We start from the raw sequence: 25,335 nt of genomic DNA on the forward strand, positions 1-25,335 counted from the left end.
GAGACAACCGTCAGGATACAATTGGGCAACGTTTATTCATTCTTCTCTATCCGGCATACATTCATACAGAAGTGTCAGTAGAGCGCCGCCACATGGCCATAACCAGTCAGTACAATCCTATACCACCCCTGTACACCAGCACCCAACAAAATTGGTCGCTTCTCTGGTCCTTTCTGTTATAACACAATTGGAGGCTTTTCCACTTCATTTTTCTCTGGGCTGTTTTTGGCTATAGGTCTTGTCGAGGTGTAGCCTGGGTGTTCCCATCCTGCCTTGCGAGGCGCTAGCCAGGCTAGTCGAGGTACTTACTGTAGGTTTCAAATCACTGACAGTCTATTGTATAACTGTGTTTAGATACAGTATATGCAAAACGATGACCAAGTAAGTCTAACCTTTTAGCAAATCTGCTCGATAGCTATCAGTGGTTTCAGTAACAGTGCCAGAAATAGCAGTTCTTGTGTCTTAGCAATTGCAAAAAAACAAAAACTGTAATCGGTCTCTCTGTGTCCAAACCCACCCACGCCAAGCACATTCCACAATGTACTGAACTCTGTCGTTCCCACAGCATAGACAGCACTGGGGCTCTTTAGATAGTCTACAGAAAGGGCTCTATCCGTCCGTCACAGAGACTGTTCCCTCAGCCTGCTCTGGTTGGATGATTGGACTTTTTATGTCAATGTGGAATGAAGTATGTACTCTGGACACAAGGGCTCTTACTGTGCCTTACTTCACTGACTGTGTGTGTGTGTGTGTGTGTGTGTGTGTGTGTGTGTGTGTGTGTGTGTGTGTGTGTGTGTGTGTGTGTGTGTGTGTGTGTGTGTGTGTGTGTGTGTGTGTGTGTGTGTGTGTGTGTGTATGTGTGCGAGTGCATGCTAAAGGAAGAGGGACTGTAAATATGTGAACAGCTGCAGATTAGAGAAAGAACACACACACACACACGCACACACAGACAAACACGCTCACACACAGACACTACCTCTACTAGTTAGCCTACATTTCACCCGCTCCTCTCTCTTAAAAGGAGAATTCTTGCCATTTTTGACATAAATCTCTGTTTCTTGAGGTCACGAGATCATTAATCGGTGCTAACCTACAGTAGCCAAGAGCTATAGAGCAGCCAGGCAGCACAGTGCTCTAGCCCTGGGGCATCTGTAACATTGTTTTTGAGTTTTCCTTTAAGTCATATACTTCTTTAAACATGACTTCATATCGTAAACTTGATTACCCCCCCTGACCTTTGTGATGTTCGGTATTAGGGGAATATACCTTTAAGGACACGGGGAGTTATTATGGGATAGAATACAGAGCAGCCGCGGGAGCGGGAAGTTAGACTACCGGTTGGATTGTAGGCTAGTATGCACGTTATGAGTGGAGCTCAATAAACATCACAGAGTTGCAGAGCTATTTCAGAAACGTTGTTGTCACCTGTGAGAGTGAAGAGAAGGCTATCACAACCATGAGACTGGCTGTTAAGCCCAGAGTTGAAACCCACCGGATCCTGCCTTATGTTATGTATCTTTCTTTTAGGTCTATGATCTCAACAGGGGAGTGAGAGGGAAGTGAGGTTGTACTGGAGTGCAGTGACCTCTGCTGGATGGCAGGAGATGGTGCAGTGGTGCCATGTCCCAAAGTTTTATTTGACATATTGGAATGTCATTATATGAATTATCCCACATAATAACATATTTTGAAGACATGTACAGTGGGGAGCATATGCATTTGATACCATGCTAAAGTTGCCTAAAAAGAGGAATATAAAATCGTCATTTGACAATTGATCTTAATGCCTTATTTTTTAAAAAAATAGTAAAAACAGCTAAGGACACCAATTTTCTGTGTGATTGAAGAATGTATTATAAAAAAATAAATGTTCTTCCTTAAAGAGACCCTATGCAACTTTCTGCAGGAGACGATCGCTCCTTGTTTACATCTGGAAGTCTGAGACGAAGAACCACGCTTGCAATTTATATATTTAAATATAGCCTATACATGTATAAATATACAAGCTAAAGCTGTCGGGGAAGCTCTGCAGAGAAAATGCAAGCATAAAACGAGCGAAAACGAAAAACGAAATCGCCAATCCCGCATAGTTCCTCTTTAAATGCTAGGGGTCATAAGTATTTGACCCTTGTGTTAAATTCAGGAGCAGGAGGGTTTTTTATATATATATATATGTTTTATATATGTTTTTATTTTTAAAGGCCAGCTATTTCATGGATCCAGGATATTATGCATCCTGATAAAGTTCCCTTGGCCTTTGGAATTAAAATACCCACATCATCACATACCCTTCACCATAGCTAGAAATTGGCATGGGGTTTTGTCCAGTTAGCCTATTAGCCTGTCTGATTTGCATTGCATAACTTCACCAGCGGAATCGATACATAAACTAATGAAAATGATTGAAAAATACAGTAAGGTTTCTGGATACAAGTTAAATGAATATAAATGTGAATCCTTAACAATCAGAAATGCAAAAAATCAAACCTTTAAAGATTATTATAACTTATGCATGTTGGCAGCTACTAGAAGACAAACAAAATCAATCTCAAAGAATGACAGACAGAGCAAGGTTTCAGTAGAGTGGATAACACGATCAGAATTGGGAAAAGGTTGGGATCAAAATTGTCACGGAGAATTAAAAAGGTGTTGTGGACCAAAACAAAGGCAGACAGAGACAATCAAAACACAGAGAGGGCCAGAGGAGGGCTACAAGTGAACAGAGTCGTGGGATACTGACACAACAGCTTTCAAATATACCAGACTACTCTGAGTTATAGTTTTGATAGAGGCCATCATGCTCTTCATAGTCATTGCCTGTGGCAGTGGGGCCACATAGTTATTCTACATTCAGTCTTCCTCCAGGACACCGTAGCTATATATGTTCTCTACTTCCTCGTGTGTCTCACCAGCTCCATTGTGAAATCCATATCTGTTTGCAGAACCTGTTAAAATGGAGTGTGGAAGGCCACAACACATTGTTAATGCAAAAGCGGAAAAAATGGTTTAGGATATTTGTTATTTCAAAAGTTACATTAAAATCAGCACCACAGTCCTACACATAGATTTATCTCATTAATGAGATGGTTTGACTCACTCTGTGCCACAGTGTTCATCTTTTTCTTCACCAGGTAGAGAATGACAGGGATCAGCAAAAGTAGGAATAATCCTGAAATCACTCCAGATGCAATGATGGGAGCCAGAGATGCTGGAAAGGGAACAGGGAATTACAAGAGAAAAGAACAAACAAACAAACAAATAAGGCTCAGGTGCTGGATGTTTACCTCTTACGATGACTGTCAGTGGTGCTGTCTGTCTTGACTTGAAGGTGCGGCTGGACACAGTGACCTCATAGACACAGCTGTAGTTGCCCTGGTGGGAGTAGTCTGCCTCAGGAATGTAGAAGGAGGCTGAGTGGTTGATGGCGAGCTGAGTCCTGGTGCTGTTAGACCCATCAAAGATGAGGTGGAAGGAGCCTCCTTGGTGCTGTGGCTCAGTAGAGCAGATGAGGGAGAGGCTGTGGCCCCTGGTCACCTCTGGCCCCTGAGGCCCCCAGAACAGCCCTCCATCTGGGGCACTGAGAGAGATGTTGGGCTGCACAAGCACCACTGGGGAAGGAGACAGTTTATCAGTGGAGGATTAATATGAGATGACACGTCGTGACTTAAAGCTAGATTGGCTCTTTATAGAGGTCTACCGTGCCTTGACAACTTTCTTAATGAGCTTAAAATGAATTGTAATTATTGAACAGAAGACTGTGATAATGGGATTACAGTTAGAAAGGGAAAAACTTAAAATATGGAATTTTATGGAATGGTACGGAAGCCCTGAACCGCAAGTGAAGAAAAAAAAAATTGAGATGCTATCTTGTTATTTCGAGATCATATCTCGTTATTTCGAGATAATATCTCATAATTTCAAGATAAAAGTAACATCTCAAAATAACGAGATAATATCTCGAAATAACGAGATAATATAACGAGATAATATCTCGAAATAACGACTTATTATCTCGAAATAACGAGATAATATCTGAAAGTAAAAAAAAAACAAAACATTTTTTTTATATATATTTTTTTTACCTAAGTGTGTTATCTCGAAATAACGAGATAGTATCTCGTAATTACGAGATATCATCTCGAAATAACGAGATAATATCTGAGGGGGAAAAAAAAAAGAAAATCTTATTTTTTTTTTACATATGTGTATTATCTCGAAATTATGAGATATTATCTTGAAATAACGAGATATGATCTCGAAATAACAAGATAGCATCTCAATTTTTTTTTTCTTCACTTGCGGTTCAGGGCTTCCGTGGAATGGAATGTTAATGGTTTCATATTAAACAATATCCTAACTAAAGATCCTATCATTATAAACAAGAAGATATCCTTATATCCATCCAGAGTCCAGACGCTTCAAAACATTACTTAACAACAATATGTCCAAATGTGATATGGCATTACCTATTACAGAGAGGCTGATAGTATCACTTTGGGGGGAAGTGAAATTACGTCTGGAAACCCTTGTTTGATACTGGCAATCGAAAGCTCCTTCGTGGGTAAAGTCCACTTGAGGAATGGTGAAATTGGCAGAAGTTCCAGTGTCTTCCACTGTCTCTGTAAATGACCCATTGGGCTGCTGTAGGGTGAATGTACCACCCTGGTGCTGTGTGGAGATGGAGCATCTCATCTGGGCAGACTGACCCCAAGGAACCTCTCTGCTGGTTTCCAGTGAAAGACTTGGCTTCTGTAGTACAACTGGTGCAAAACAATCAGTACAGAGGAAATGGAAATACAAACTGAAATATCACAGCAGGATTTCACATCTTGTTACAAATTTAGTTAAAAGAGGGGTTATACAGTAGGTAGCCATTTAGAAGTGAAGATATTCTTTAATACTGCTGCTTTATCATTTAGCTTGTTCCCAGCTTTACACAGCTCATATCAGTATCAATCTGTTTTTCAAGGTGAACCATCTGACTTCACATTCACTCACCTACAGTGATACTAATGGAGCGGCTCTTGTAGAAGCCAGAGCAGGGGCCACATGTGTAGCTGCCTGTGTCAGAGACATCCACAATAAAACGAGTGAAGGTCACACTGCTACTGTAGTAACTGTACTGTCTCATGATGGAAGAACCGTTTCTGTATAAACAGACATCCTTGTATTGACGGTCATAAATCCCGCCACACATGATACGAACAGTTTCTCCTGGTGAGACAGCTGAATATGGGGAGCTGAGCAGGATGTAGGGTCTGTAAGATTGACCTGGAGGAGAGAGCAATTTAAGACCTTTAATGAAAGACTGTGCTTATAAAAAGTATTCAACCCCTTGGATATTTCCCCTGTAACGACATTCATAAATGGCAAATGTATTACTTCTTGTGGCCTCCGTCTTAACAATGAGTACAAATAGCAATGCAGATTTAAAAAAAAAAAAAAAGATTGCAAAATCAAAAATAGCTCTCAAGTTTATTTGAATGGAGAAACACTTCACTTACCAGCTACTGAAGTGACACAGAGACAAAATACTATGAAGAGAGAATAAAAGAGTTTAGTATATACATTACTGCATCCCTAAAATGATTGTCCACCCCGGTGCATTGGGACATTTGACCCTTTAAGAAAAGGCCATCCTCAGCACAACAGTTTCCTTTCTCCTCTCAGTGGTGAGAAATTCCCCTGCTTTGGTTAGCGAGTAGTTGAAGTTCTTAACCGATTTTCTTTGTATAAGTATGCTTACTTGCTCTGCACAAGCTTAAAGGAACCGTATGTAAGAAATATATTTCAATTAATCATAAAATGGCTGATATGTATGTCACTAGACATTAATAAATCATGCTCATTTCAAATGCTTATATCACAGACAACAGTAGTCCGGCCAGGATATTATCACTTGAAAGCGTGAAGTTGCAGTCCTCAACTGATGTTGATGTTTACATATTGTGTGTTTTGGCTTGATGTGCCACCCTCCACGTATCTACTAATCACAGAGTCAGTAGCCTAGTATTTTGGCATCTGGATTGCCAACTTTGACTCTGAGTTTTGGCCAAAATCCTACATACTGTTCCTTTAAGTATAACTACATCAAAGTCCCTTCTACAAGTCTAGATTCTGACCCAGTGATAGTTTCCTCTGAATAAGAATGTCAAAAACGGTTGCAAATTTGACAGGGGGGGGGGGGGGGGGCATTTACCTAACAGGTTGGATCTCTGAAAATAGGTGAGCGCTCCTAAATATTTCAAACTTGAATGTCTGCTATTTAAGCTAATACTAAACTTTCTAGGTTTTGCTTTCATTTCTAGATTATCCTGCCATATCCAACTTCCTATTTCAACTTTTCTATTCAACTTTTTGCTATTCAACCTTTTTCATCAACACTTTTACTTAGTGAGTATTATGTGTGTGTTGATGGGGTAGGAGAGAGAATGATGTCCTTGGGAATGGACGTCAATTAACTTCTTTCCACAAAGACCAATTGAGCAAATCCAAATTTGCGTACACGTTAGTTTGGGTTCAACCATGCTAAGACTTGACCATTTGTCTTGTACATATTTGAAAGCAAAACATATTAGATTTGATATTTCACAACACAAATGCATAGCTTTATTTTATTGAAAGCATTTTAAACCAAAATGGAAAAGCACAGTTCTATATACTGTATGTATTTGTAGGTCAACATATGTTGTCTACGGATAGGGCGCTAATCTCAACAATGCATGCAGTCATACAATTGAAATTGAGTTTAAACAAGCAAACAAACAAACAAACAAACAAACAAACAAACAATTAAAACATTTGAATTCCAGATAAATGTACCAGTGAATTAATTTATTTGTATGATTATATGATTTTTGGATTTCTTGTGGGCTGTGGAATAAAGGGGGAAGCTCCTTTAATCCCACAATGTGCCACTGCTTGGTAAAACATCCATAAATATGTTGATACGGCAGAGGAGTTCACATTGCACATTCAGATAAGAAAAGAGAGTTTAATTTTACCTGAGACAACAGCGAGGACAGCCATCGACATCTTTGTCTCTGATGAGAGTTTCATGAAATGGGCATGTCTTCCTCTTTCTCAGTTCCTTTTAGTCTCTTTTACCCACACTGTGGTCAAGAAAGTCATCAAAGCTATGTCAGCAAATTAGTATGTCATCATACTTATTAAAAAAAAAAAAAAAAAAAAAAAAAAATGTTGGCTGACCAATTACAATATATCTCAAAATTAATATAGCTCAGCCATAGACTGTAAAAATGTATTTTTGAATTATTACAGTGGCATACTCATTGTTTGCTTTTTTTTTATTATTTATAATAAACAATGGAGCAACTGTATTTCACCTGAGGAGGCGCTGAAACTGATTTTCTTTTTATTGTAAAATAATGTTTATTTTGGTGTTCCCAAAACACCTGTAACTTCATGCATTTATTCTGTGAATGGGACATGGGTATTGGTACTTTACACTCTAAATGTCCATATACTTTTCCATTTCCACATGGATTTTCATGGCCCTACTAACTACCCCACATACACATGAAAATGACAAGTAATTACAAACATGCCTTGTCATTTGTTGTGGAGACTTGAAATGATGGGAAAACATTAATAAGCTGATTCCAGATAAAATAGTGATTGACACCAAATTAATAAAATTAAGAAGTCTAGGGCTCTTTTGGACGTCAAGAGACATTTAGTGCAGACATTACTGTAAATTGTTTACAAATGCTTATTATGAATTGGTCTCCATCCTAGAAAATTTGGGGAGGTTAAGGAAAATATTTGTCTAAATGTCAATGCCCAAACATGGCATGAGTTTCAAGCTGTAAAAATGAAAGAATTTCAAGGTCTGAAAAATATCTGAAGACACAGAAGAGTACAGAAATATTTCACAGGTCTTGGTTTTAGGACACATTGATGATAAAGACAAAGTTTGAACAACATCTGAGATAGTAACAACCTTGTCTGATTTGACACAAAATCACTCATTTAGATTTTTTGTCAGTAGGCTAAACCTTTTGATCTCCTATCAATTTGAACCACAGGCCACAACATAAGAAGAGGAAGCAGACGAAAATTTTCACCAAAAGTGATAATTTATTAAACAATTTACAAACATTTAACAAAAGCAATAATTATGTCTAGAGGGTAGAGGTATGTGTGTTCATGCTCTTTGACTGAGTAGGAGTGTGTGCATCGAAAATGAGAGAAACAGAAGAGTGCATGTTGCCTTGCTTTCATTAGCCAGGTAAGTCAACTGCCAAACTACATGATAGCACTGTAGCTGCATGACCGGTATAGGAAGTTGTTGCATCATTGCACTGTAGCCTACTCTTCATAGCATGTTCATAGCTCGACAGACAGACAGACAGACAGACAGACAGACAGACAGACTGACAGATAGATAGTTACACAGTTAGTTTACTACTTCATCAGTTATTATAGTTGATGCATTTTGCTGGTAGGCTGTTAATAAAAATGATGCATATCTGAGGTATGTCATCTGGTAAATAATATCAATTTGGTCACCTATATTTCTTAAATTATACTTGATGCAAATTTGGCCTATATTTCAAAACCCCACTTTTTTTTATGTCACAATTGGGACACATTACAGAATGAGTGTAGGTCAGTTTTCTACCAACAGCTAATATGGTGTGCTGAAGAGATGCAGTTTTTAACTAAGTTTTAAGATGAAAATTATGCCACATAATGACGTATTTTGAGATACACAAACATGCATGTGGTTTGTCAAGTGCTTACCCTGATCAAGGCACTGCTTAAGTCAAGTCTGGATCTGTGAGACTACTACATGACATCCAAACATACCCCAACAGTCTCAGTTATAGTTTTGATAGATGTCATCCTCTTCATAGTCATTGCCTGTTGCAGTTGGTCCATGCAGCTCTTCTACATTCACATAGTCTTCTTCCAGATCTCCTTCAGTGTCATCCTCTTCATAGTCGTTGTCTATGGCATTTGGGCCATGCAGCTCTTCTTCTTCTTCCAGATTTCCACCAGTGTCTTTACCATGATCCCTCTGGACAGCGGGCATGACTGCATACGTATAGATGTTCTCATCTTCATCAGGTGACCCACCTGTTCCATGATGAAATTCATATGTGCTGGCAGAACCTGTTCCAAGGCATTTGTTTTGAGACCACAATTATAAATACTGTACATTAGTGGAAGAAACAGTTTTTGCAGTGTGTATTTAGCGGTACACAATATGACCGCCGCTCAGTTCTCAATTCTCTCCACAAAAATAAATTACGCTTCTCAACTTTCCTGTACAGTATCTCCGATTTGTGCAATATATGTTTATACTGTATCTCCTATACTCTTGCAGTTCATGTGTATATGAGTGTGTGCATGTGTGAGTTTGCTTTTGTGTTTAAAAAGTGTGTGTGTGTGTGTGTGTGTGTGTGTGTGTGTGTGTGTGTGTGTGTGTGTGTGTGTGTGTGTGTGTGTGTGTGTGTGTGTGTGTGTGTGTGTGTGTGTGTGTGTCTGTGTGTCTGTGTGTCTGTGTGTCTTTGTGTCTGTGTGTCTGTGTGTGTGTCTCTGTGTGTGAATGTGCGCATGTGCTACGCTACCGGCGGTCATAATTAATGAGATGATTTCTGACTCACTGTATATATCATTGTTCATCTGGATTGTGTGTGTATGTGTGTCACTCAAACACTTTTTCTTCACAAGGGATCAGTAAAAGTAGGAACAGCCCTGAAATAACTCCAGATGCAATGATGGGAGCCAGGGATGCTGGAAAATTAGCAGGTCATTACAAGAGAAAACAATAAACAAACAAACAAATAATAACTTTGACGGTCAGTGGTGCTGTCTGTGTTGACTTGAAGGTGCGGCTGGACACAGTGAGCTCATAGACACAGCTGTAGTTGCCCTGGTGGGAGTAGTCTGCCTCAGGAATGTAAGGAGGCTGAGTGGTTGATGGTGAGCTGAGTCCTGGTGGTGTTAGACCCATCAAAGATGAGGTGGAAGGAGCCTCCTTGGTACTGTGGCTCAGTAGAGCAGATGAGGGAGAGGCTGTGGCCCCTGGTCACCTCTGGCCCCTGAGGCCCCCAGAACAGCCCTCCATCTGGGGCACTGAGAGAGATGTTGGGCTGCACAAGCACCACTGGGGAAGGAGGCAGTTTATCAGTGGAGGATTAATATGAGATGACACGTCAATAAGAAATAGAATGGCTCTTTATGCAAGTCAACAATGCCTCAATAACTTTGTTTGCAGTATATCCACAATTTTATTGTAATTATTGAATAGTGGACTGTGGATTGCAGACAAGGGCCCGTCTTCACAAAAATGTTTAAGGCTAAAAGTAGCTCCCAACTGGCGAATTTAGGAGAAACTCCAAAAAAATCGGGCGTGTTACCCCTAACTTTAGGACTCCTTTTTTCACTAAAAGTAATTCACAAAGCATAAAGCCTAAAAGTAGCTTCTAAGTCTAGGACAGCTTAAAAGAATTCGAGAGGACACCTAACTCACTAAGACCTATAAACAAACAATCCTAAACCACTTTTTGTAGCATTCCAAGTGACAATGTTTTGAATGAACATGCGTTTAAAGGAAGTCTCAATTGCAAGGGAATAATTGTGCATTGTAACTAAGGGATGCAATAATAACACCAACAACCAAAACCGTCATTGCGGGTGAGCTAAATGTAACATCTCATTGTTAATCAAATTAAATAGTTTCTCCTCTTTGTGAATGTAGGCTACGTGTTTTCATACAGATTCATTCTAAACATGTTGCAAGCTGCTTCAATCCATACTGCTTTAATCCGTAGTGTATTTCATTATGCTACTGGGATATTTGCTCTGTCTTGCTCTTTATTCATTTAGGCCTATTTATTCATCATCTTCCATCCTTCACAGTACTTATAGCACACACATTCTCAGCTAAGCCAACTAAGACCTGTCACCTGTCGCTCGTCATCGTAAGGGAGGTTTTTGCCATCATTCCCACATTATAATCATAAGTCAATCAAGTCAACGTCAACCATAGCAACGGAGCTCTTATCTTATCTTGATTAGTTGACATTTTTCCTTACTAAGAGGAGGTCTGAGAGGCTTTGTGAATAACTTTTAAGAGAAAACTTCTAACTAAGATCTTTTAGTGCGATTTAGGAGTACTCCTAGTGGTAAAATAAAATGCTTTGTGAATACCGGCCCAGGGATTGCAGTTAAAAAGTCTAAAGTTTAATGCTATAAGATGGAAGTTTTCATATAAAATAATATCCTAACTCCTTATGTCCAAACCTGTAAATCTTTACCACATTACTTAACAAAATGCCGAAACCACTTAGATCATAACGAAATGTCCAAATCCTCCAAAACACTACTTACTGTAACAAAACACAGACATATGTACATACAGTATAATTGGATTACCTATTACAGAGAGGCTGACTGTATCACTTTGGGGGGATGTAAATTCACGTCTGGAAACGCTTGTTCGATACTTGCAGTAGTAGGGTCCTTTATGGATGAAGTCCACTTGTGGAATGGTGAAGAGGGCAGAGGTTCCAGTGGTGCCCTTTGTCTCAAATGACCCAGAGAGCTGCTGTAGGGTGAATGTACCACCCAGGTGCTGTGTGGAGATGGAACATCTCATCTGGACTGACTGACCCAAAGAAACCCTTATCCCCTGTCATCCTCTTCATACTTGTTGTTTGTGGCAGTTAGGCCTTGCTGCTCTTCTACATTCACATAGTCTTCTTCCAGATCTCCATCAGTGTCTTTACCGTGATCTCTGGTGAGCAGGCAGGTCTGCATTTAAATAGATCTTCTCATCTTCATCAGGTGACCCACCATCTGGTCCATGATGAAGTCTGTATGTGTTTGCAGAACCTGTTGAAATAAAATGGAGTGTGAGAGACCACAATACATTCTTACACAAGTGGAAAAGATGGCTCTAGGTATTTCAGTCAATAATTGAATGGTTGACGGCACATTATAATGGTTTAGTATTTCAAAGCTTTACATATTATTACTGTTTCTCAGGAGAGAACCATGCCATTAATTGGAGAATTCAGGTTTGAGGCTCAAAAGGGGATTTATTGAACATTTTTTGAAAGAGTGAAAAAGCAGACTCGAAAACTCGAAAACCTATCCTGGCTCCGCCTGTCGTACTTCCGCCCACACTGAAAATTGATTGGTTGACTTACTGGTTGGCATTAGGGAGCCGGTATCAATATTCGGAGACTCTAGGAACTTCCGGGAGACTTGGGATTACCCAACATTAGTGATTGAACTCCAATGTTTTCAAACTTCAGACAAGCGTCCACCGCCAACCAGGAAATACACGTTTGCCAATGGATCTAGGCCAGACCCTGATTCTGAACTTCCTCCAGGAGTTGTTGGAGCAAGGGAAAGCTGCATCAACTATTAAGGTGTACGTGGCGGCTATTTCAGCTTGCCATTTTGACATCGGAAATACTAGCCCAGGCTCTCATCCTCTGGTGATACGTTTCATGGCAGGCGTGAGACGTATCAGGGTGCCTCACCCCGTTCTTTTCCCGGCATGGGATCTATTAGTGGTTCTGCGTGCACTGGCGGAGCCGCCCTTTGAACCTCTTCAGTCAGTAGACATTAAGACGTCGTCACTCAAAACTGCATTAGGCTACTGGTGGCGTTGGCCTCCGCTAAGCGAGTGAGTGAGATACATGCGCTCTCAGTACATCCTTTCTGTTTACGCTTCTCAGCTGGTGGTGAGAGGGTAGTGCTACTGTATGTCCCAAAGCATCTTTCACCCCTAAAGTGGTCACAGCTCCTTTTCAGAATCAGAGAATTGAGCTGTCTAGTTTTTCACCGCCTCCTTTTGCCTCGGTGGAAGATGAAAAATGTAATAAGTTATGTCCTGTGCGTGCGCTGTGTTTTTCCCTGGATAGCACAAAGGGGTTTAGACGCTGTGAGCAGCTGTTTGTGTGTTATGGGGCGGCCTCAAGGGGTAAGGGCGGCCCTTTCTAAGGACAGGCTGGCGCATTGGATAGTGGAGGTACAAGAGCCTAGACTTAGAGCTAGGGTGACCATACATCTGGATTTCGGGAGGACAGTCTGGTTTTCGAGCCCTTTGTGCGGATCTCTCTCTGCGTCAGGAGTTAGGAGTGATTGTATAAGTGAGCTTTGTTTGGATGTCATCTGGCGATCAAGTCCCATAGAGTAATAGGTCTGGTCCCTACTCAGGGAACCAGTGTTACAGTTGTAACCCAGACATTATCAAGAGGTAAATACTGCCACCTAGAGGTGAAACCAAATGTAAAAATATGTTTGAAATACACATACTGTGGTGTAGGCCTATGTTTGTGATAAAAACAGACGGCAAAATCTGTTGGCAAATGACAAAATCTGATTGCAAATGACACTTTAGTATTGTATGAAGTGTAACAGTGTAACAGAGGTCGTCTCTCCTAGATCACTCTGTGTTGTGTATGAAAGGATGGACGCCACAACCGAATGGAATTTTGTTGCTTTATTGCTCTGAGACATTAGAAAAGAAACAAATAATCAGGCATGGAGCAAGCCAGGCGCATCAGGGATCCTCTGCCTCAGGACAGTCGCAAAAGAGCGCGACAAACAATTACGGTCGCACAAATTTACATAAAAAAAATATTTTCAAACAATTATACAATACGTGGCATAGCACAGATATTAGAGAAGAAAGAAAATGATCAGGCATGGAGCGAGCCAGGCGCATCACAGCTCCTGCCAAACAGACCAGTTAAACCACTTATTACAGTAAAACATGACATATCTGTCAAGTCAACACCACATGGCATAACGCAGATAGCAGCACGCTTACTACTAGCCTAATACACACGCTAACTGGCTGCAGCATAAGAAAACATTAAACATTTACTCCAGTGTCATACATTTCATAGATGTTGTCTGAGGCAGTTAGGCCATGCTGCTGTTCTACAATCTCATAGTCTTCTTCCAGATCTCCATCAGTGTCTTTACCGTGATCCCTCTGATCAGCAGTCTTGACAACGTTTGCATAAATGTTCTCATCTTCATCAGGTGACCCACCATCTGGTCCATGATGAAGTCCATGTGTGTTTGCAGAACCTGTTAAAATGGAGTGTGAGAGACCACAATACATTATTACACTAATGGAAAAGCTGGTTTATGGTATTTCAGTCATTAATTGAATGATTGATGGTACACTTTATGGTTGAGCCTGGGTATACCCATGCTGCCTTGCGTATGATTTCATTAGGCGCGTTCAAGTTCAACTCCAAATGACCTCTTGCAGCAACGAGAGCTGCCGGTGACAGCAGGGGAGGGGATACAAACGCTGCTATGAAGTTGTGCACTCTCTACTTCCTGTAGTCTAGACTTGACCATGTAAAAGCCAATTAGGGCAAAGACCTGACGTTATGAAGGCAGGGTCTAGGCTCCGCAGCGCTCCGCAGTACCTAGAGGGCTGCTGCGCCGCTGCTCAGCAGCCGCCTTGCCACGCCTTGCTCCCGTGATAAGTTGAGGCCATGTGATACCGACTGGCGAGTCGAAAACACACCCATCTAGACCATCGTGGACAGATTTTTAACCACGTGCATCAGTTTTTGTGCTGCGCAGCCATCTTGAACGCGCCTATTCTTACAGCTAGGCAGCTTCATTTTCTCCTCAGCTAGGGATCCAATCGCAGAAGGGGTGTGTGTGTGTGTGTGGGGGGGGGGGGGGGTCTTTTGAAGTAATAAAACACTCTACATATGTCACCTGGAATAGGCTAATTGATACGACAGCAGGGGCGGAGCTACATGGTGGCCAGGTGGGGCCACGCAGGGGGTCAAGGCTGTGTTGATTAGCTTCGGCAAGTTAGCAAGCGCCATTTTCAATTATGGCGCCTCATGGAGCATTTAGAACCAGCTCCGTGCACGAAAATCCGTGTTGGGCACGAGCTCTCATGCGCGTACATGTTGGTGGACGGGTACCTACAGCCAATCATTACTCCGTGCGACACTCCACTGGACTCACAGGTGTGCGTTCCCGAGCAACTTTTTCTGCTTGTTGTTACGCGGCAAGCAAGGTATGTGCATTATCGCCACCCTCTGAACTGGAGGATGACTCTCTTTTTACAGAATGTCCAATAAAGATCAATGTAGGTCCATGCGTCATTTCCAGCTTTGGATCTTTGCGCATGGTCAGAGCCGACTGGCGCTGGATCGGAGCTCCAGTGTTCAATATGGCGTTGACGAAAATTGGCCGGATTTACTAGCCTAGCATCGGCCATTCATTTGTATGGAGGGCGGGACTTAGTCACGCTCTCCAGTTATATATAATACCTCCATGGGGCCACGGCCACCACTAGTCAAAGCTCAGCCACGCTCTTTGCCCTCCAGCCTCGTTCAGCAAAACGTAAATAATAATAAGAATGAATTTCAATTCAATTCAATTAAAAATAATAATAATGATTTTCAACGTTTTCAATTTTAGGCAACGGAATGTATTGGAACATGCTCCATGCGGCGCATACTTGAAAATGGTGTAATGCTAACATGCCGAAGCTAATCTGCACGGTCTTGACTCCCTGGATAGTAACCAGCAAGAAAAACCCAGAAAATGCTCTGCAGACCAAGGCCGGAACAAGGCTTTTAAAGAGGGTAGCCAAGTGCACTACATCTTGGCTAACTGGATCACCTGGTTGGGAGCAAACACAGAAAATTGCAGCTAACACAACATTCCACTCACAGCCAGTAGGGTGTGCTAAAAACCATAACTGTAACAATAAGTTAACTTATTGACAACCTTATTGGGCAGCCGTGGCCCGTGGCCTACTGGTTAGGGCTTTGGGCCTGTAACCAGAGGATTGCCAGCTCAATCGCTGACCAGTCCACGGCTGAAGCGCCCCTGAGCAAGGCACCCAACCCCTCACTGCTCCCCAAGCACCGCTGGTTGGGCAGGCAGCTCACTGCTCTGGGTTAGTGTGTGATTCACCTCACTGTGTGTTCACTGTGTGCTGTGTGTGTTCACTAATTGGTTAAATTGGGTTAAATGCAGAGAAACATATTTTCCTCACAGGATCAAAAAAGTATTCTATTAATATTCTATTATTCAACAATAGCAATAAGAACTTAAGGGGTCGTAACACATATGAATTCATTAGCAAAAATGTAGGATACGTTATACTAATAGATAGTATTTAATTAATGAGATGATTTCTGACTCACTGTGTGCAACAGTGTTCATCTGGATTGTGTCCATCTGTGTGCCACTCAAACACAGTTGTTTTCTTTTCTTCACCAGGTAGAGGATGACAGGGATCAGTAGGAACAACCCTGAAATCACTCCATATCTAATGATGGGAGCCATGGATGCTGGAAAAGGAACAGGAAATTACAAGAACAACAAAGACACAAATAAACAAACAAATAACACTCAACAAGGTGCTGGATGTTTACCTCTTACAATGAGAGTCAGTGGTACTGTCTGTGTTGACTTGAAGGTGCGGCTGGACACAGTGACCTCATAGACACATCTGTAGTTGCCCTGGTGGGAGTAATCTGCCTCAGGAATGTAGAAGGAGGCTGAGTGGTTGATGGCGAGCTGAGTCCTGGTGCTGTTAGACCCATCAAAGATGAGGTGGAAGGAGCCTCCTTGGTGCTGTGGCTCAGTAGAGCAGATGAGGGAGAGGCTGTGGCCCCTGGTCACTTCTGGCCCCTGAGGCCCCCAGAACAGCCCTCCATCTGGGGCAATGAGAGAGATGTTGGGCTGCACAAGAACCACTGGGGAAGGGAGCAATTGAAGAGTTCAGATGCAAAAGCCTTAATAAACACAGTCAACAGTGCTTCAACAACTTTGTTTATGTCCACAATTTTATTGTAATTATTGAATAGTGGATTGTGCATCGCAGACCTGGGATTTCAGTTAACAAAAGTGAAACATTTTCAGATGTTGTAAGGTGGAAGTTTTCATAGAAAACAATATCCTAACTCCTTATGTCTCCAAACCTGTAAACCTTTTGCAACATTACTTAACCCTCATGTTGTCCTATAATCTTACGACGTTCGTTGTCCTTGGGGTCAATTTGACCCCAACTACAAAAAACTCTCAAAAATGATTAAAATTATTTTTTTTACCCAATTTTTTTTTGTGGTAGGTACTTAACAAGAGTGTAATAACCACTATCAAAAGCCCTACAAAACAATCCCACCCCCCCACACCCCTTTATGAACCCTGGAACCCTGACTGGCAATATGGCCAATCCAGTGTCAACAGCCCAAAGGCTGACTTTTTGGACTTTTTCAGACCTGCCAAAATAACTTATATGTAATATGTACTTGTATATGAAATAATGATAATAGCTACATGTTCTCATACTATTACAATAATAATATCCATAATTTGTCAAATATTCATTTTCATCATGTTTCATAAAAATGGGGTCAAATTGACCCCAATACCAACTAACCAAAACTATTTTTTTTACAGGACATTGGAAACATATTTTTGTGCAAATTTCATGTTTACTCTGTTGTACCCTTCAAATAAGGAAAAGTCATGAAACTTGAAGCAAAACAAAAAAAGTGAACCATATATTTTATGATGTTAAACACTGCTTGGGGTCAAATTGACCCCAAGGACAACATAAGGGTTAATTACAAAATGACGAAACCTCTTAGATCTTAGCCTTATTTCCAAATCCTCCAAAACACTACTTAACAAAACACAGAAATATGTCCATATACTGTATGATATAAGCACATTACCTATTACAGAAAGGCTGACAGTAGCACTTTGGGGGGATTTGAATTCACGACTGGAAACCCTTGTTTGATACTGGCAGTAGTAGGGTCCTTCATGGATAAAGTCCACTTGAGGAACGGTGAAGAGGGCAAAGCTTCCAGTGGTTGTCATTCTATCAATAAATGACCCATAGGGCTGCTGTAGGGTGAATGTACCACCCTGGTGCTGTGTGGAGATGGAGCATCTCATCTGGGCAGACTGACCCCAAGAAACATCTTTGCTGGTTTCCAGTGTAAGAGTTGGCTTCTGTAGTACAACTGGAAAATAAATTGGGGTGAGAAGCAAGAGATAAACAAACTAGAGGGGCACTTGGAGAGTGCTGGACTAGACGCTTGTTGCCTATGGGGACTATTTTCAGGTGCTACGTGACATGACATCACTGCGCCCATGGTGCGTTTGCAATTTTCCTTGATTATTACGCCAGATGAAAATGTGTCTCCATGTCAAATCAGCCTAGAAAATCGGCAGCTTTCATTTTCAGTTTGTCTTATTGCACTTTCTAACTTCAGAAGAGACACGTTTTAAATGGGAATATTACCACAAAATCTTAGTCACTTTTAAATGTGAGGCTAGCAGGCGAGATGCTAATGGTCTAAACTGATTCAATGATCTATAGGCTGAAGCTAAAAGTTGTATCGCCAGACTCACAGAACGCCTCGATGAATGGGGAAATGGTAAATATCAATTGTTTTGCTCGAGGCGAGGTGAAAAATTAGCTTAATTCCAAAAATGGCGGAATATCCCTTTAAGGTCCCATCTTTATTTCCAAACCCTCCAAAACAATACTTAACAAAACACAGAAGTATGTCCATATATGATATAAGCACATTACCTATTACAGAGAGGCTGACAGTAGCACTTTGGGGGGATTTGAATTCACGTCTGGAGACGCTTGTTTGATACTGGCAGTAGTAGGATCCTTTATGGATAAAGTCCACTTGAGGAATGGTGAAGAGGGCAGAAGTTCCAGTTGTGTTCTTTATCTCTGTAAATGACCCATAGAGCTGTTGTAGGGTGAATGTACCACCCAGGTACTGTGTGGAGATGGAGCATCTCATCTGGGCAGACTGACCCCAAGAAACCTCTCTGCTGGTTTCCAGTGTAAGATTTGGCCTCTGTAGTACAACTGAAAAAATAAGAAAAGTGAATCAAACTAGAGGGGCACTTGAAGAGTGTAGACCTATGCCAGTGGCAAACACTTTGTCTCATAATGTTCCTGAAAGAAGAGTGAATACTGCTACTGCTACTATTACTATTAATATTATTATTATTATTACTGCTGCTACTACTACTACTACTCCTACTACAAAATTCATTAAAGGTTAGGTAGCTGGAATATGGATTGTTTTAACTAAATCAATATTCTACCCAGTAAGATCCCATCCTTATTTCCAAACCCTCCAAAACACTATTCAACAAAACACTGAAATATGTCCATATGATATATAATCACATTACCTTTTACAGAGAGGCTGACAGTGGCACTTTGAGGGGATGTGAATACACGACTGGCAGGCTTTGTTTGATACTGGCAGTAGTAGGGTCCTTCATGGATAAAGTCCACTTGAGGAATGGTGAAGAGGGCAGAGGTTCCAGCGGTTATCTTGGTCTCTGTAAATGACCCAGAGAGCTGCTGTAGGGTGAATGTACCACCCAGGGGCTGTGTGGAGATGGAGCAATTCATCTGGGCAGACTGACCCCAAGAGACCCCTTCACTGGTTTCCAGTGTAAGAGTTGGTTTCTGTAGTACAACTGGAAGAAATAGGGTGAGATGCATAAGTCAATCAAACTAGAGGGACACTTGGAGAGTACAGACCTCTACCAATGGCAAACACCTTATCTCATAATGTTACTGAAAGGAGAGTGAATACTGCTGCTGCTGCTACTATTACTATTAGTATTACTACTACTACTACTACTAGGCTACTACTACTGCTACTACTACTGCTGCTGCTGCTGCTGCTGCTGCTGCTGCTGCTACTAAATTCATTAAAAGTTAGGCAGCTGGAATATATGGATTGTTTTAACTAAATAAATATCCTAACCACTAAGATCCCATCCTTATTTCCAAACCCCTCAAAGCAGTACTTTACAAAACACAGAAGCATAATGATCTATAATCACATTACCTTTTACAGAGAAGCTGACAGTGTCACTTTGGGGGGATGTGAATTCACAACTGGAAACATTTGTTTGATACTGGCAGTAGTAGGGTCCTTCATGGATAAAGTCCACTTGAGGAATGGTGAAGAGGACAGAGGTTCCAGTAGCTCTCTTTGTCTCTATAAATGACCCATTGAGCTGCTGTAGGGTGAATGTACCACCCAGGTGCTGTGTGGAGATGGAGCATCTCATCTGGGCAGACTGACCCCAAGAAACCTCTCTGCTGGTTTCCAGTGTAAGATTTGGCTTCTGTAGTACAACTGGAAAAAATAGGGTGAGATGCAAGAGACAAAATTAAAAACTATAGGGGCACTTGGAGAGTGCAGACTTCTGCCAATGACAAACATCTTATCTAATGTTAAAGGAGAATGAATACTGCTTCTACTATTACTGCTGCTACTATTACTATTACTGCTGCTAAATCCAGTAAAGGTTAGGCTGCTGGAATATGGATTGTTTTAGCTAAATCAATATCATAACAGATCCAATCCTTATTTCCAAACCCTTCAAAGCAGTACTTTACAAAACACAGAAGTATGTCAATAATGATCTATAATCACATTACCTTTTACAGAGAAGCTGACAGTGTCACTTTGGGGGAATGTGAATTCACGAATGGAAACATTTGTTTGATACTGGCAGTAGTAGGGTCCTTCATGGATAAAGTCCACTTGAGGAATGGTGAAGAGGGCAGAGGTTCCAGTAGCTCTCTTTGTCTCTGTAAATGACCCATTGAGCTGCTGTAGGGTGAATGTACCACCCAGGTGCCGTGTGGAGATGGAGCATCTCATCTGGGCAGACTGACCCCAAGAAATATTTCTGCTGGTTTCCAGTGTAAGATTTGGCTTCTGTAGTTCAACTGGGAAAAAATAAGGTGAGAAGCAAGAGACAAAATTAAAAACTAAAATGGCAGACCTCTTCCAATGGCAAACACATTATTACCTCCGCCAAGGAGCTTATGTTTTCATTGGGGTTTGTTTGTCTGTTTGTCTGTTTGTTTGCAAGATAACTCAAAAAGTTACTGATGGATTTCAATAAATTTTCAGGAAAGATCTGAATGACCCAAAGAGGAAACAATTACATTTAGCAAGTGATCCGTATCACCGCTTGGATCCAGGAGGCAGTTATGTTTTTGATTGGCGGACGTCTGAGCGCTCAGAGTAATTTTAGTCTCATACCGTAATTTCCCAACTGTAAGCCGGGGCTCATACATTTTGCAAAAATTCTTCAGATATGAGGTTAAAACACAGGGACAGTTGAAATGGTATTAATATGGTTTTGTTTCTTTTAACTTGCATAAAACACTGTCCTGTGGCTTATACTGTATACAATGCGGCTAATACACAGGAAATTACTGTAATATTACTGAAAAGAAAGTGAATACTGCTGCTGTAACCTCAGTTGTGTGGAACCACCGCAGTCCAGCCCTGCACATGCCCGGACTTGAACCCGTGAAACAGCAGCACTTCGAAGTCGAGCGTACTAACAATCCAGCTAAAAGCCCAGGCTACTATAGCTTTCATGCCAGCAGCGCCCCCTTGAGGCATCGGGGAGTGAGGTTTACTAATGTTTGATAAGCACAGCTAGCTGGCATCCGTTACACTGCTATTACTACTGCTGCTACTACTACTACTACTGCTACTACTAAATTCATTAAGGTTAGACAGGCGAAATATGGATTGTTTTAACTAAATCAATATCCTAACCACTAATATCCCATCCTTATTTCCAACCCCTCCAAAACACTAGAATCAATTAGGAAGGAGACTGGAGCACACAGAATACACTTGCAGTCTTTAATGGTGCAAACAAAAGAACTGACGTTTCGACACTACTGTGTCTTCTTCAGAGTTGAGACACAGTAGAACTCTGAAGAAGACACAGTAGTGTCGAAACGTCAGTTCTTTTGTTTGCACCATTAAAGACTGCAAGTGTATTCAGTGTGCTCCAGTCTCCTTCCTAATTTATTCTCCTGTAAGTCCTACTGAGAAGCACCTGAAACAGCAGAAGATTTTGGATTTTGGATGCGCAGAGTTCTTCATTTATACAAGCCTCCAAAACACTACTCAACAAAACACAGAAATATGTCCATATATGATATAAGCACATTACCTATTACACAGAGGCTGACAGTAACACTTTGGGGGGATGTGAATTCACGCCTGGAAATATTTTTTTGATACTGACAGGAGTACGATCCTTCATGGATAAAGTCCACTTGAGGAATGGTGAAGAGAGCATAGGTTCCAGAGGTGTTCTTTATCTCTGTAAATGACCCATTGAGCTGCTGTAGGGTGAACGTACCACCCTGGTGCTGTGTGGAGATGGAGCAATTCATCTGGGCAGACTGACCCCAAGAAACATCTTTGCTGGTTTCCAGTGTAAGATTTGGCTTCTGTAGTTCAACTGGGAAAAAATAGGGTGAGATACAAAAGTCAATCAAACTAGAGGGGCACTTGGAGAGTGCAGACCTCTTCCAATGGCAAACACCTTATCTCATAATGTTACTGAAAAGAGGGTGAATACTACTGCTGCTGCTATTACTGGGACAGCCGTGGCCTACTGGGTTGGGCTTCGGGCTTGTAACCAGAGGGTTGCCGATTCGGTCCCCGACCAGTCTACGGCTGAAGTGCCCTCACTGCTCCCCGTGCGCCACTGGTTGGGCAGGCAGCTCACTGCTCTGGGTTAGTGTGTGATTCACCTCACTGTGTGCTGTGTGTGTTCACTAATTCGGTTAAATTGGGTTAAATGCAGAGAAACAAATTTCCCACACGGAATCAAAAAAGTATATTCTATTATTACTACTAATACTGCTGCTGCTGCTAAACTCATTGGGTTAGGTTGCTGGAATATGGATTGTTTTGACCAGTGTTTCTTAACTGGTGGGTCGGGACCCAAAAATGGGACCCCTTATCAGATCTAATGTTGTACCTTAATTTTAATTTGAATTTCCCCTTGGGGATCAATAAAGTATCTATCTATCTATCTATCTATCTAATAGATATAATGTATGGGACGGGTCGCGACTTTATGAACATAGGAAATTGTGGGTCCCAAAGTCAGACCAGTTAAGAACCACTGGTTTTAACTAAATCAATAACCTAACCTCTCCCATCCTTATTTCTAAACCCTCCAAAACACAGAAATGCGTCCATATATGATATAAGCACATTACCTTTTACAGAGAGGCTGACAGTAGCACTTTTGGGGGATGTGAATTCACGACTGGAAACCATTGTTTGATACTGGCAGTAGTAGGATCCTTCATGGATAAAGTCCACTTGAGGAATGGTGAAGAGGGCAGAGGTTCCAGCAGTTGTCTTTCTATCACTAAATGACCCATAGAGCTGCTGTAGGGTGAATGTACCACCCAGGTGCTGTGTGGAGATGGAGCATCTCATCTGGACTGACTGACCCCAAGAAACCTCTCTGCTGGTTTCCAGTGTAAGACTTGGCTTCTGTAGTACCACTGGAAAAATATGAGATGCAAGAAATGAACAAACCTCCAACCTCCAACCTCCAAACATCTTATCTCACAATGTTCCAGAGATGAAGGTGAATACTGCTGCTACTATTAGGCTGCTGGAATATAAACTGTTTTAAATAAATGAATATCCTAACCACTAAGATCCAAACCTTATTTCCAAATAATTCAAAACACTACTTTCCAAAAAAAGTTAAATTTGTCCAAAAATCACTGGAACTGAAAGAGAAGTGCAGAGTAGTGTGTAACCAGACAAACAACACAGAGAAAAGATAATAAAACACACATGATATCATGGCAGGTTTTTAATTGTGTTGCATACACAAGAGGGCCATAAGGGTCCTTCTAATAATAACTATGCTTAGTGTTTTGTTAGGATTAGACCATTTACCAAATTATTTCCATCATTGTTTGCCTGGTTAGCTGACACCTCTTTACTCACCTACAGTGATGCTAATGGGCTGGCTATGAGTAGAGGAGGAGGAGTAGGCACATGTGTAACTGCCCTGATGAGAGGAGTCCACATCAAACAGAGTGATCGTAGCGCTGCTCTGGGAGTAACGAAGAGCCTCTGTATGCAAGTGAAATCCATTTCTGTACAGAAGTAAGTTGCCGTTGCACTGGGATGCACTCCTAGAGCATCTGATCAGAACATTTTCTCCAGCTGAGACTGTTGAGTGTGAGGAGATGAGAGAGATGGAGGGACCTGGAAATGGAAAAGAGTCACATTCACAAAGATTCACTTGATTGCTTTTTTAGCAAGTTTACTTTTATCATTATGTATTTACTCACCCATGGAACAGCTTACCCCTGCATCCTCACCATGGCCACAGTTGTGGTTGCTATTGTAGGAGCATTGGGTCAGAGACTGTTCAGTACCAGAGCAGGCAACATCATCCATCCGAATCATCCCTGTGCCTGCACCAAAGGAGGCTGTACTGAGTGCACAGCCACACCCCAGCTGTCTGCACACCACCTGAGCATCATTCATGTCCCAGTCATCATCACACACAGTTCCCCAAACGTAATAATACCCAGCCTTATTATAAGTGTGTTCCACCTCCACTCGACCTGAGCACCGACTGCCCCCATTCACCAGCCTGATCCGGTCAGCGACTACAAATAAATACAACAGACACAACACAACACTCATAGTCAACGCTGTCAAATGCCATTATACCATCATGGTGGATGGATATCTTGATGGTTGTAAAAACAAGAGGTTTAGATTTGAGATGTTTATGATATGAGATGTTTGTTCCAATACATTTAAAGTGTAACTGTTACTGCACCCTAAAATATGTTTTTTTGAGCTGTTGATTGATTGAAATTACTCATAAGTGGTGACCACAAAAATCGTGTTTCTCGAGAAAAGTAACATTTCGTATGATTTTGTAGTGGAGATATAGCTCTCCGCGCCCTCTACAGGTTGAAACATGCCATGGCATTTTGGTCCAAAATGCTATTGGAATGCTGACGTAGTCCTGCACTTTTCTGCCAAGACTACGTCACCGGGTTGTTACAAATTCGGAATGAAACGCCCCAACACCTGCTGCCCTGATTAGCCTGTGATAAGCCATGTCTGCAGCACTCATTCCCAGATTGACACGAAATCACCATGGTTGATTTCGTGTCAATGTGGGAATGAGTGCTACAGACATCACAGGTAGGCTAATCAGGGCAGCAGGTGTTGGGGCGTTTCATTCCTAATTTGTAACGACCCGGTGACGTAGTGTTGGACGAGAAGTGCAGGACAACGTCAGCATTCCAATAGTATTTTGGATCAACATGCCATGGCAGAACAGACAGAGAACATGACAGAAACACGATTTTTGTCAATATTAACCCTGGTAATAGTATAGTTCACCACTTATGAGTATTTTCAATCAATCAACAGCTCAAAATATTTTAGGGTGCAGTTACCCTTT

At 41.5% G+C, this 25,335-nt stretch overlaps 1 protein-coding gene and 1 pseudogene across 1 annotated transcript; both read right to left on the reverse strand.

The window, feature by feature from the left end:
- Positions 1 to 2,214: 2,214 nt before the first annotated feature.
- On the reverse strand, positions 2,215 to 7,051 carry LOC134099892 (immunoglobulin superfamily member 1-like). The gene is made up of 7 exons (XM_062552919.1): positions 7,005 to 7,051; positions 5,505 to 5,534; positions 4,999 to 5,271; positions 4,467 to 4,760; positions 3,285 to 3,608; positions 3,098 to 3,208; positions 2,215 to 2,945 (listed from the first exon to the last, which is right to left on the reverse strand). The coding sequence occupies exons 1-7, from the start codon at positions 7,033 to 7,035 to the stop codon at positions 2,851 to 2,853; spliced, it is 1,158 nt and encodes a 385-aa protein (XP_062408903.1). The 5' UTR covers positions 7,036 to 7,051; the 3' UTR covers positions 2,215 to 2,850.
- Positions 7,052 to 8,842: 1,791 nt separating this feature from the next.
- LOC134099228 (uncharacterized) lies at positions 8,843 to 17,871 on the reverse strand (annotated as a pseudogene).
- Between the last annotated feature and the right edge of the window lie 7,464 nt (positions 17,872 to 25,335).

The sequence above is a fragment of the Sardina pilchardus genome, chromosome 13, assembly GCF_963854185.1.
Source record: "Sardina pilchardus chromosome 13, fSarPil1.1, whole genome shotgun sequence".
NCBI classification, from domain to species: Eukaryota; Metazoa; Chordata; class Actinopteri; order Clupeiformes; family Clupeidae; genus Sardina; species Sardina pilchardus.